At 46.2% G+C, this 11,534-nt stretch overlaps 1 protein-coding gene across 1 annotated transcript; it reads left to right on the top strand.

Annotated features, from left to right (window-relative positions):
* Nucleotides 1–740: 740 nt before the first annotated feature.
* Nucleotides 741–6,046, top strand: PENK (proenkephalin). Its single transcript, XM_006743115.3, has 4 exons — nt 741–924; nt 1,009–1,065; nt 1,546–1,686; nt 5,086–6,046. The coding sequence occupies exons 2-4, from the start codon at nt 1,027–1,029 to the stop codon at nt 5,746–5,748; spliced, it is 843 nt and encodes a 280-aa protein (XP_006743178.1). The 5' UTR covers nt 741–924; nt 1,009–1,026; the 3' UTR covers nt 5,749–6,046.
* The last annotated feature ends 5,488 nt before the right edge of the window (nt 6,047–11,534 follow it).

Raw genomic sequence — 11,534 nt, 5'->3', positions numbered from 1 at the left:
GGGTGTACCGCGTCCCTCGTCTCTCCCTCGCCCCTACAGTCCTGGCACGCTGACATCACACCCGCCCTGCAGCGCCTCTCACTCAACAAACATTCCCAGGACACCCTAGGGCACCTGTGTCCCCGACTTGGAAGCCTGCCTTGAAAGCTGGGTAAAGACGAGTCCCCTCCCGCGGCGGCTGAACGGCTTGCTGCCCCCAGAGGAACGCTGTTCCCGTCCACGTTTGGCAAGGGGTCTCACTAACGTGCAAGGGGAAAGCTCAGTGCCGAGATTTTAAGATTCCCCATAAGTTTCATTCTCTCCTTTGACCGTTAACTGAGCGCCTACATGCGCCCGGCGCTGTTAGACGCTGCAGCAGGGAACTGGGAGTCCAATGAGGGGGACAGACGGGTGGATAAATGACATTCGGGACGGCCTTGCTTGGCACCCACCGCGACCACCCACCGCCCCAGGAGGAGGCGGAGAAAGGGCAGGTTCACTAGCCCAAAGGGTCTCCAGCACATTCCAAAAATCTAAGACCGTCCACCTGCCCCTCTTAACGCCTCCACCTTGGCTTTGTCCCTGGAGCCCGCACCCCCACGGAGTGCAATTTCACTGACCTCACTCGGGGAGTATTTGATGTCATCCCACTCTCTCCCCACATGTCCTAACTGCCTCGGTGTGTCACCCAGCCGCGAGCTGAGCCACCCTGCGCCCCCCACCCCCGGGACGCTTGCAGGGGCCCGGACGGACCCCTCCCACGAGGACGTCGGCGCGGGGCTGGCGTAGGGCCTGCGTCAGCTGCAGCCCGCCGGCGATTGGGGCGCGCTCGCCTCCTTGGCTTGGGGGTTAATTATAAAGTGGCTCCAGCCGCCACCAGCCCCGGGACAGCGAGGCCAGGCGAGGCAGGCGCTCTGAGCCCCGCAGACGCAGAGGACCGCGACGGTGAGGCCCGCGTCCGCCCGCGCACCCGGACGCTTCGCCCCGACACCCGCCGGGCTCACACTTGCCTTCTTCTCTCCCTTCCAGATCAGTGCTTGGGACCCGATGTCTCCGACCAACCTGCGCCATCCGATCGCCGTCAACGTGAGTGAACTTGTCCAAATTGCGCTTTTGCTGCGTGCGTTTGGGCCAGTCTGCCTGCTCGGGTTTTTTTTCCCCCGGCGTTTCATTCATTGCATGGGGTGCCCCAACTTTCTTCTGGTCCCTGTTTGTGAGCCGGGTGAAAGCCCCCCACCCCCCAAGGCTCCCGTTCTCTCGCATTTGGTGTTCGCATTCGGGTATTCTCTCCAGAATCCTCCTGAGGCAGTGGAAGTCCGGAAAGAGAGCCGAGCGCCTGGGCATCGCCGGGTTCGGGGGTGGCAGTGTTAACCTGGGGACCGCGAGGCGATCTGCCCCTGGGCTCCCAGGAGCGGCGTCGGCCGGGCGGGCGGGGGCCCAGTAAGGCGCATCCTTGCGACCTCTTGCTCGACAATCCGCAGCTGGGACTGTCCCGGCGAGGGTTCCCTCGGAGGGACCCGCTTTGCGCGCTGCACGCTCGGAGCTCGCGTCCCTTTCTCCCTGCAGCCCATGGCGCGGTTCCTGAGACTCTGCACTTGGCTGCTGGCGCTCGGCCCGGGGCTCCTGGCGACCGTGAGGGCGGAATGCAGCCAGGACTGCGCGACGTGCAGCTACCGCCTGGCGCGCCCGACTGACATCAACCCCCTGGTGAGTGTAGCCGCGGTGGGTGGGCTGGTGGCGGAGTCAGTGCGCACACAGCCTGGCCTGAGGCCGCAGGGCGCATCGCCTGGACGCCATAGGTCCAGCCGCCGCGGCGCCGATCTCTGGTGACGCAGGTGTCCGACTGTTCCCCGAACGCTGACAAAAGTCCCGCTCTAGCTCTCAGCTTCGGGACCCGCGACCATCTAGGGACCGGGGAGGGCGGCAGTGTTGCCACACAAACCAAGTTCGTTTTAAACCTGGGGATGCAGGAGCCTCGAGATGTGCTCTCTTTCGCGTCTTGGAGAGCACTAGGTTGTCGCCCCACCTGTCCCAAGGAAGATGCTCAGTCACCTCAGTTCCTAACATATCCCACTAAGGGCCCCTTCCACACAATCCATCCTCCCATCCTTCCTGCAAATAATGTCATTTTTTATTAGTGACATTTCGTTGTCTTTCTTTGGATTTCATTTCTCCAGTCCTTTCATCCTCAGATCCCTCAAGCCCTTCCCCTCACCTGTGAATAGGAGAGAGGAAAGGGTTGGGACCAGGAGGAAGGGAGAGGAAGGGGGGGTGCACAGTAGACCAGAGAGAAAGAGATCAGCACGTCTTACAGGCAAGTGACTCTGGAATTCAATTTCTGTCTTATCTTGGGTGTACTTTTGTAATAGCTACTAAGACAACAGTTTAATTTGGCTATGAAATAGGCACAGGAGAGGTGGCCAGGGTCCAAAGAGGTGACAACAATGCAAAGATAAACTACATAACCGGAGCTGGGGGTGGAGGGGAGAAGCTGAAAACAAAAAGAATACTCATTCTGGTCAGAGTCCCTGTGCTCTTAAATTGCCCCTGGTGCTCTACTGAATCGGAATCTCTGAATTTGGGACCCCAGGAAGCTTTAGTTTAACTTGCTCCTCTGGTGATTCCTTTGCACTGTCTTCTCAATTTGTGGAAATTGTGTGATGACTTAAAAGGCTCAGTAGAGAATAATGTATTAATCCAAGGAATTAAGTTCCTCATTTGAGCCTTTGAAGAAATTTTGTGATGTAGATGTGTAAAACAGGGATGAAAATTAAGGAAAGATTTCCACAAAACCCAAGGCATACATTTCAGGTTAAATGTTTGCTTGTTTCGCTTGAGTTACCTGATCTACTTCATTCTATTTGTGCAGGTACCAACATGGCCTTAAAGAGAAGACACAGAGTAGGGCTTTTTATTTAAACCATGATGAAATGTGGCATCTTAAATAGGGGTAACACTCCCCTTCATCTGTCTTTTGTCTTTCTGATTTGTTTAACCGATTGGGTTTTTTTTATTGGGGCTTACATGTAGGGTTGTTATTTTCTCTGTGACAAAAGGCTTTGTTAATGACTATGTTGTTGGTATTATAGCAGTTCTAGAATTTCAGCTCAGAAGCAGAAGACAGGAGAAATGAGGCTGCCTAACTAAAACTATGTAGAATCAACATAACAAATATTGAGGCTCTACCACCTGAAAGACACTCGTACTTGGTTCTCTGGTGGATGCAAAGCTAAGCAGCCACGCCATGCTTGATGTCCAAATTGAATTTACTGTCTGATATGATCTTGACCATAGAACACAGAGTGTGATCAATACTACCAAAAAAATGCATAGACCTATAAAGAGGCTTATAAGTTAACGTGACTTCTTTAGTATGAGTGTTTTATTCTGCTTATTTGTCATTATTTCTTTTTGAAGGAATCCCAACATTAAAAAGCCTTTTGGTAATAGCATACAAAATATTCAATGGTAATTTTTGGCAATGAGATCATTTACATTTCATTTTAAAATGGAAATGTTATGGACACCTGAACATCTTACGTTTTTAATGATGTTTTTATTTATTAGGTATCAAGAATAACACGGGATCATTTTAACTGGATCATCTTTAGATTTTTATATATGCATATATTCAATTTTCTTGGACACAAAGCTTAAATAATTATTAAGAGCTGGTGAAATGCTCACAATGCAAGAAATGTGAAAATAATATGTGTGTATTTTATATAAATTAATATGTCAATATATATATTTTTAAAGATTTTATTTATTCACCTGACAGGGAGAGACACAGCGAGATTGGTAACACAAGCAGGGGGAGTGGGAGAGGGAGAAGCAGGCTTCCCGCTGAGCAGGGAGCCTGATGTGGGGCTTGATCCCAGGACCCTGGGATCATGACCTGAGCCGAAGGCAGCCGCTTAACGAATGAGCCACCAGGAGCCCCTATACCAATATATTTTTAAATACAAAGAAAGGACCCAGTTTCTAAATTAAGGGTCTGTAACCTGCGTTCTATAAGTATACTTAAAGCAGCTATCGAAAGCCTGAAGTGCCCAGAAATATTATATAGACTTTATAAATCCTCATGCAATATTAGTTCTCTTTTTTCATACCCAAGTGATCTGTCAAATAGAAGAGAATCTTAACAAAATTATTAGAACATATAGCCTAAATCTTACAATGATTAGGATTTAATTATTATATAATAAAAAGAAGGAATTATATACAGATCATTTCTCATTCCCATTTTGTCAGGTAATATGATTTCCATTGGGGGAAAATAAAAACTTTTTTGTACACCAGTAACTAAATATTAAGAAACATGAATAATGTGTGAACATTTGTATATGATAATTTCATATCAGAGCTCATCATTACAAACATTTGGTTCAAGGTGATTAAATCTGTTTTAATTTGTTTAAATCTGTTTTCAATCAAGCAGGGGGAGCAAAGCATCTCTACATTCAGCAAATCATTATGTCATAATCCAAATACTTCATAGAACTTAAATTGAGTTTTAGAATGTCTTTCTTTTCCAATTTGTTTTGAAATTGTTTTTCTTTAAAGAATGAAAGTAATATTTGGAGGAATACTAGATGCCATTCCAGATAGAATAGTAACACAAGAAAGTAACCAAACCTTATATTATTAATATTGATTTTACCTGTAAGACAAGAAGATAAAAGGAATCAGGATGATGTCCCTAATTAGGTAAAGAGAAGTTTCTCCCTCTTGGTTAGAAAAAGCTCAAACAAAATGCGATCAACGGTGGAAAATTATCCAGTGAAATTAGATAGTGCCGGCAGCCAATCTAGGTTAAAATTGGGTGGAAAAGGTCTTTTACAATATTGAAATGGAATGGCAGATACAATCTGTTAAAATTCTAAAGAAAAATTCTAATTTGATTCAATTAATTACCCACAAAGATTCCATTTCCCTTTGATTTGCCTGTTCGGTATATTGAAAAGTTGTAGTAAGAAAATGGCAATTACTTTATTGTATGAGAGTTTCCATATCAAAGCACACATGCTGTGGTTCACAAAAACGTGTTTACCTAATGAAATCAGAAAAGCCTCTTGGTATCACTAAATGGAATTCTTTTCCTAGGCTTGCACACTGGAATGTGAAGGGAAGCTTCCCTCTCTCAAAACCTGGGAAACCTGCAAGGAGCTCCTGCAGCTGTCTCAGCTGGAGCTTCCCCAAGATGGCGCCACTGCCCTCAGAGAGAGCAGCAAGCCCGAGGAGAGCCACGTGCTGGCCAAAAAGTATGGGGGCTTCATGAAAAGGTATGGAGGCTTCATGAAGAAAATGGATGAGCTTTATCCTCAGGAGCCGGAAGAAGAGGCCAATGGAGGGGAAATCCTGGCCAAGAGATATGGGGGCTTCATGAAGAAGGACGCAGAGGAGGAGGACGTCCTGGCCAACTCCTCAGACCTGCTCAAAGAGCTGCTGGGAACCGGGGAGAACCGAGAAAGTGCACCCCACCCAGAGGCTGGTGAGGATGAAGAAGTGAGCAAGAGATATGGGGGCTTCATGAGAGCTTTAAAGAGAAGCCCCCAGCTGGAAGAAGAAGCCAAAGAGCTGCAGAAGAGGTATGGGGGCTTCATGAGACGAGTCGGTCGTCCCGAGTGGTGGATGGACTACCAGAAAAGGTACGGGGGCTTCCTCAAGCGCTTTGCCGACTCTCTGCCCTCCGACGAAGAAGGCGAAAGCTACTCCAAAGAAATTCCTGAGATGGAGAAAAGATATGGAGGATTTATGAGATTTTAACCCCCTTGGCAGCCAGTGACCCCCAGGCCCCAGCAAGCCTTCCTCTGCCCCCTATTATCGCGCATTGCTTGCATTGTAGAGCTGCCTTTATTGTCTGGATAACTAACTATACAACCTGACAGTGCTCACTTCAGGTTCTATGTTCTCTTGACCATGTTTATGCTCAGTATTGGTCTATTGCAGCTGTGTCGTTTTCATGCTACAATGATGTTGGTCCCTTGTCCTTTATTTTTGACAAAACATCAATAAATGCTTACTTGTAAATAGATACAATAAACCCATTACCCCAGCTGCATGACATTCGTGTAAGTTTCTTCTTCTCTGAGGCCCTCACTTGCCTTCCGGTTCCCACGGTAAATCCTAAGGTTAAAAACACTGAAGCCATCTGCTTTGGGCAGAATCATCACTGGCCTCCTTCTCTTCCAACAGCCGAGGCTGCAAAACCATTTCTCATGTAATTCCTTGTATATAAAATCCTAGATGAGTTAACACGTTGAGCAAAGTACAGTGCATTTCCACTCTCATTTCTGGAAATCAGACACAGCAAGAAGAACCAAAGCCTAATAGAGAAACTAGCTATGCCCTCCTATAGAAGGAAATCTGCACTTACATCCAGAGGTGTATGTCTGTTTTCTTCAGCAAAGTATTTTAGAAGTTAATAAGAGATGAAAGATAATTTAGCCCCATTTCACAAATGCAGATGGAGCCCAGAGAGGTTAAATTGCTGAACCAAGGTTGCCCAGCATTTGAAGGATAGAAATAGAATGAAGAGCCCAAACTTCATCTTGTTCCCGAGCAATGTCCTTACACTCCCGCTGCCAATCTCTCACTCAGGCCACTACCAAGAATTGGAAGAACTTGGGACTGTATATTGTTCACTAGTGTATATCCTTACACCACAACCAATGGTGAGTTCTCCAGTATCTGACAAATGGACATATGAGTGAATAAAGGAATGAATGAGGAATTTGGTGACCAGATCACTGGAAATGGTATTATGGATGTTTTAGAAGGCAAATTATCACACAAAGAAGTTTATGGCCACTTCATATTAATTAAACCATTTGGGGAAATATTCAGGAACAATAACAAAAAAAGTAACATGTCCTCCTTCTTTCTAATTGAAACCACCTGCAGCTAAACTCCCATCTACTAGGTCATTTATCCAGGACCCTTCCCCATTCTCTCTTTTGGTGTGCTTCCCCCAAAATTCTGTCCTGCAGTCCACCAGTGTGCAAGCCTGTGTGCTCCACTCTGATGAGGCAGCTCCACTGTCCTGGGCAGTCTGTCCCTCTGAGTCCAGCCCTGCTGGGGTCCCTGGGACATCAAACACGGCCATGCACTATTAGAAAACTCTTCTCCTGATCAGTGCAAGAGGTAATGGTCAACACCATTCAGAGCCATACCACCGCCTATCTTACTGATCCCTGGCAAACTAACTTTTTCTTCCAGCTGAGAGCCCTAATGGAAGTAATGTAACTGTTTGAAGCAGATCAGGAAAAAGGTGATAAACAGCAATAGGGATGCTGAGCATTCAGTGCTCAGTATTGGTCTATTGCAGCTGTGTCGTTTTCATGCTACAATGATGTTGTTGCCTTGTCCTTTATTTTTGACATGAGCAATAGGGATGGTAAGGCTGTAGCACTTTGGAGGTATTAGATCTCCAGTCAGTCTTAGCCAATTGTTTCCCTGAGAAATGCCAGCACGATATTGCCAGACTTCGCCAAGGAAATCTGAAACCCAGGTCTTCGTGGTAATAGCCCAAGTTTTTAATTTGGGTCATTGATTCCATTTAAAACAGTGTGGACCAAACAAAACCCATCTGCAGGGCAGATTGGAGAGACATGGGGCTAGTCTTATGAGAAAAAAAGTCACTTAATTCTCTCCCCTAGGGCAAAGGAATCCCAAACCTTGGAAACAGGAATCCAGCCTACATCCTAAAGATGGCAAGAGTAAAATGCCCTTGTCCCTCCATGATAAGATAGTAACATAGTTATTATAATAATACAACATGTATTATACACACACACACACACATATCTCATACAATAGGGTTTGAGAAAATCACAATTTTCACAATCAAATGAATACAATATTTTTCAAATCAAGCACAATTCTTTATGGAGGAGCCCCTTCTTTTCTAATTTGGGGTAGCTGTGTAGACCAGACTAAAAACCTCAGAGTGGTTAACAGACCTGTCACTTCTTTTGCCACCTGTCACCTCTGCTAAGGGTCCTTCAATTTCTGGGGCAGGACAGTGTCACTCACTCTTGTATTTCCTCCCCCTCTTCACACCTGGTGGAAAATGAAGAATGTAGAGGATGCGCCACAAATGTTTAGGAAGGGAGAGAACAGAGAAGAGGGACAGGGAAACAGGAAAAGAAAGAAAGAGGAAAAGATGGTCAGCCTCGAGGGTGCCTTCTCTCTGGCTGCCCATGAGGCTACCTGCTCCGCGTGGAAGGTCAAATGCAGTCGAGCCTCACAGTAAGTATCACAGTTGTCCAGGAAATGTGACCCGAGGGGTGCTCTACGGGTCTTCCTGGGTCCCCAAATATCTCTCTCGTTGTCGGCCTGCAGTCTGAAATCCATCATTAGAGTTTTGCGCCTTTAACCTTTAAAGGCTTTGATTTTCAAGAATGTTCTAATCAGGGACGCGTGGGTGGCTCAGCCAGTTAAGCATCTGCCTTCGGCTCAGGTCATGATCTCAGGGTCCTGGGATCGAGCCTCGCATCAGGCTCCCTGCTCAGCGGGGAGTCTGCTCCTCCCTCTCCCTCTGCCTGCTTCTCCCCCTGCTTGTGTTCTCTCTCTCTCTCTCTCTGTCAAATAAATAAAAATCTTTAAAAAAAAAAAGAAAGAAAGAAAGAAATGTCCTAATTGGATTCCCAGGAGCCTTTGCCTGAATCATCGGGGATGCCCTTTTTAAACTCAGAGAACTGTGGACGGTTAACTGAGAACTCGGGTAACTGTGACTGTGGACTTCAGTGTGCACTCAGCACAGGTGTTCGGGGGTCGGAAACACGGGAGGGACTAGGGTTAGAACTAGCCTAGGACGAAGACTTAGGGTTAGCCGGGCTGGTTGTGCCAGGAGCTCCAAGCGGCTGCGGAGTTGAGGGCCTGGAGAAAGCTCAGCGAGCCCTTAGCGTGGAGGTTCACACTCCCTGCAGAGGGCGCTGCTGCCCCATCTGTACCTTCCCTAGCACCTGGGTCCCCCTTCACCTCCATCCCCGCACTTGGGCAGCACCCATTCCGCCTCAAGCCTGGTCCTGGTCTGGGTTTCTTCTGAGAGTTGATAGCTCCGCGAACTCTGTGTGTAAAACTCCGACCAGGCTGCCTGGGTGGAAATCCCAGCTAGTTGTGTGATCTGAAGCTCTTTCCTCATTAGCTGGTTGTGATAACTCCCAGTTCTTACGCAGAGATATTGGGCTCTTCCCTACCCCCCCCCCACCGCCTCATCCTGGGCCTCTCAGGAATAAGGTGCTCTGTCACCCCGGGCCACTCAGGGACCAGGTGCTCTGTCAGCCAGGCCTCTCAGGGATGAAGAACTATCTGTGAGCTTTGGGCTGGTGAGAGCCTGAGAAAACCCAACAGGAGTGTTTTTTCTTCTGAGGTTTGCGTCTCATGGAGCAGGAAGGAATGCAGCGCCCCTTAATACTCATCTTCATTTTCTCAATCTTCTACTACAAACGTGGAAAACCTGTGGAACGAGAAAGTTATCCAAAATCAAAGGCATGAGGAATCTGAGCCTTGAGCTACAGAGGTTTCTTTTTAGAAGATGAAGGAGGAGCATACGGCTTTGAATGCTTTGAAACTATGACGACTGGGAATATTTAGGGGCTTTTTTCTGGAAGTATACCTAAGCACCCCACGTGAATCATTTCATTCGTTCAACAAATAATAGAGCCGGCTACATGAAAATTGGTGGAAAAGCATTTCAGACTGAGAGAACAGTGAGTGCAATGCCCGCAAATGGGAACACATGCATAACTGGAGGAACAAGATTTATGAGGCTTTCAGGGCTCTGGGTTTTAGACTAGATGTGAAAGAAAACAATTCATGTTTGAGAGCAGGTGAGTGGCAAGATAAACTGATGTGTTTTTCTGCCAAATAGAACAACTTTCCTCACTCCGCATTCTCCTGAGAGAAGAATGTACCAATTACATCAGTTATATCTGTCATCCATATCTGTCATCATTTGGCACCCTTCAAAGCATCCTGGTTTATCGGGGGTGGGGGGGCAGTTATATAAACTTTCATGTTTTGTGATAAAAATACAATGAAGAAATTTTGTTAATCACTCTCTGTACCAAAAATCTGCACTTGCAAAGTTTACTCATTGCTTAGAGAGTGGAAAGCAAAAAAACAAAGCATACAATTATATTAGTGACCAGGAATGCCTATCTCTGCAGAGAAGGGAGTACAACAATCATGCAGCAGAGGGACCTGGCAATAACGTAAGCTTACCCATCCATGTCACATGCTTGTGCTTTTTCTCTTAGGTCTTTTTTTTTATCAAGTATAACATACCTACAGAGAAGTCCACATTATCACAAGAGCACATCTCCCTGAATTGCTAGAAAGGAAACATACTGGTTAAAGAATTGGCCAGTAGGGCAGGGGCTTTAGGTGAATTGGGAGTGGGCAGAGCTTACACTGTGAGCCAACTCTTCCCTTTTTATTGCTAAAGTTATTCACTGAGTAAATATTTAAGGAGCATATACTGCACTATTTTAGGTCCAGGGACAGCAGAAAACAAAAGTCCAGCCTATTCTCTGCTTTCTCAAACTTACCTCCTACTGGACAGAGTGAAACACTAACCAACAAACAGAGAAGGTAATTTCAGCTAGGTTTAAGTGCTCTACTTGTTCTTCCAAAGAAAATCCAAACAAAGACAGAACTATACAGTGTTACAGTGAGCTTCCTCTTCCATCTCCCCTACCTTCCACAGAAGTAACTATTAAAAGTTTGGGGTTTATCCTAAACATATATATTTTTTCATTAATGAATACACACACACACACACACACACACACACACACACACGCCTGCAGAGACATACACAGTTTTATTTTCATTGTCAACATGAATAAAATGATTCTGTACATATTATTCTGCCACATTTTTTCCCCACCTATTATATCTTGGCAATATTTCTACATCAACATGTAAGTCTGCCTGATACTCTTCAACTGATTCATGGTTATTTTGTAACATGTGTGCTTTGCTTTTTAAAAACAACTCCACTGGCAATTTTTTCATATTACCAACAGTGCTGCAGTAAACATCCTCATAAACATATATGTACTACATTACATGCGCTATCCTGTATAAAAAGGGGTGTTTGTGTGTGTGTGTGTGTGTGTGTGTGTGGAGCAATAACAGTAGTAGTTGTCAAGCAAAGTACCACACAATTCCAGGGGAAGATTCTAAACACTTCTGCCCATTGTATCTTGGTATCAGAGTCACCAAGGAAAACATGGTACACTCAAAACTCACACAGAGAAGACACAGGGCAAGATCAGCTTCAATACTGGGCATCGGTCCCCCAGTGACCAGCAGGTCTCTACCCATGGCCAACATAGGGCAATTCATCTACCTGCACCCCTCTCATGTGGCACTGGAAGGAACCCCGTCCCCTCCTTGCAGAGGACAGATATTACAGTGAGGTTGGCCAGGTGTCATATCACGCACACCACACTTTAAGCAGAAACGAAAGAGCACTCACAGAGCATGAAACAGGAGAAATATTCCCACACAAGGTGATAAGCTTCCAAAAGACTGTATGGGTT

The sequence above is a fragment of the Leptonychotes weddellii genome, chromosome 4, assembly GCF_054177405.1.
Source record: "Leptonychotes weddellii isolate Sample4059 chromosome 4, ASM5417740v2, whole genome shotgun sequence".
NCBI lineage: Eukaryota > Metazoa > Chordata > Mammalia > Carnivora > Phocidae > Leptonychotes > Leptonychotes weddellii.
This window is presented reverse-complemented; position numbering and strand designations above follow the sequence as displayed.

Excerpts from the sequence above, each read along its gene's own strand:
- PENK (XM_006743115.3), top strand. The coding sequence starts at position 1,027 with ATGTCTCCGACCAACCTGCGCCATCCGATCGCCGTCAAC. Across the intron at positions 1,066-1,545 it reads GCCATCCGATCGCCGTCAAC|CCCATGGCGCGGTTCCTGAG; the intron begins GTGAGTGAACTT and ends TTCTCCCTGCAG. Across the intron at positions 1,687-5,085 it reads CGACTGACATCAACCCCCTG|GCTTGCACACTGGAATGTGA; the intron begins GTGAGTGTAGCC and ends TTCTTTTCCTAG.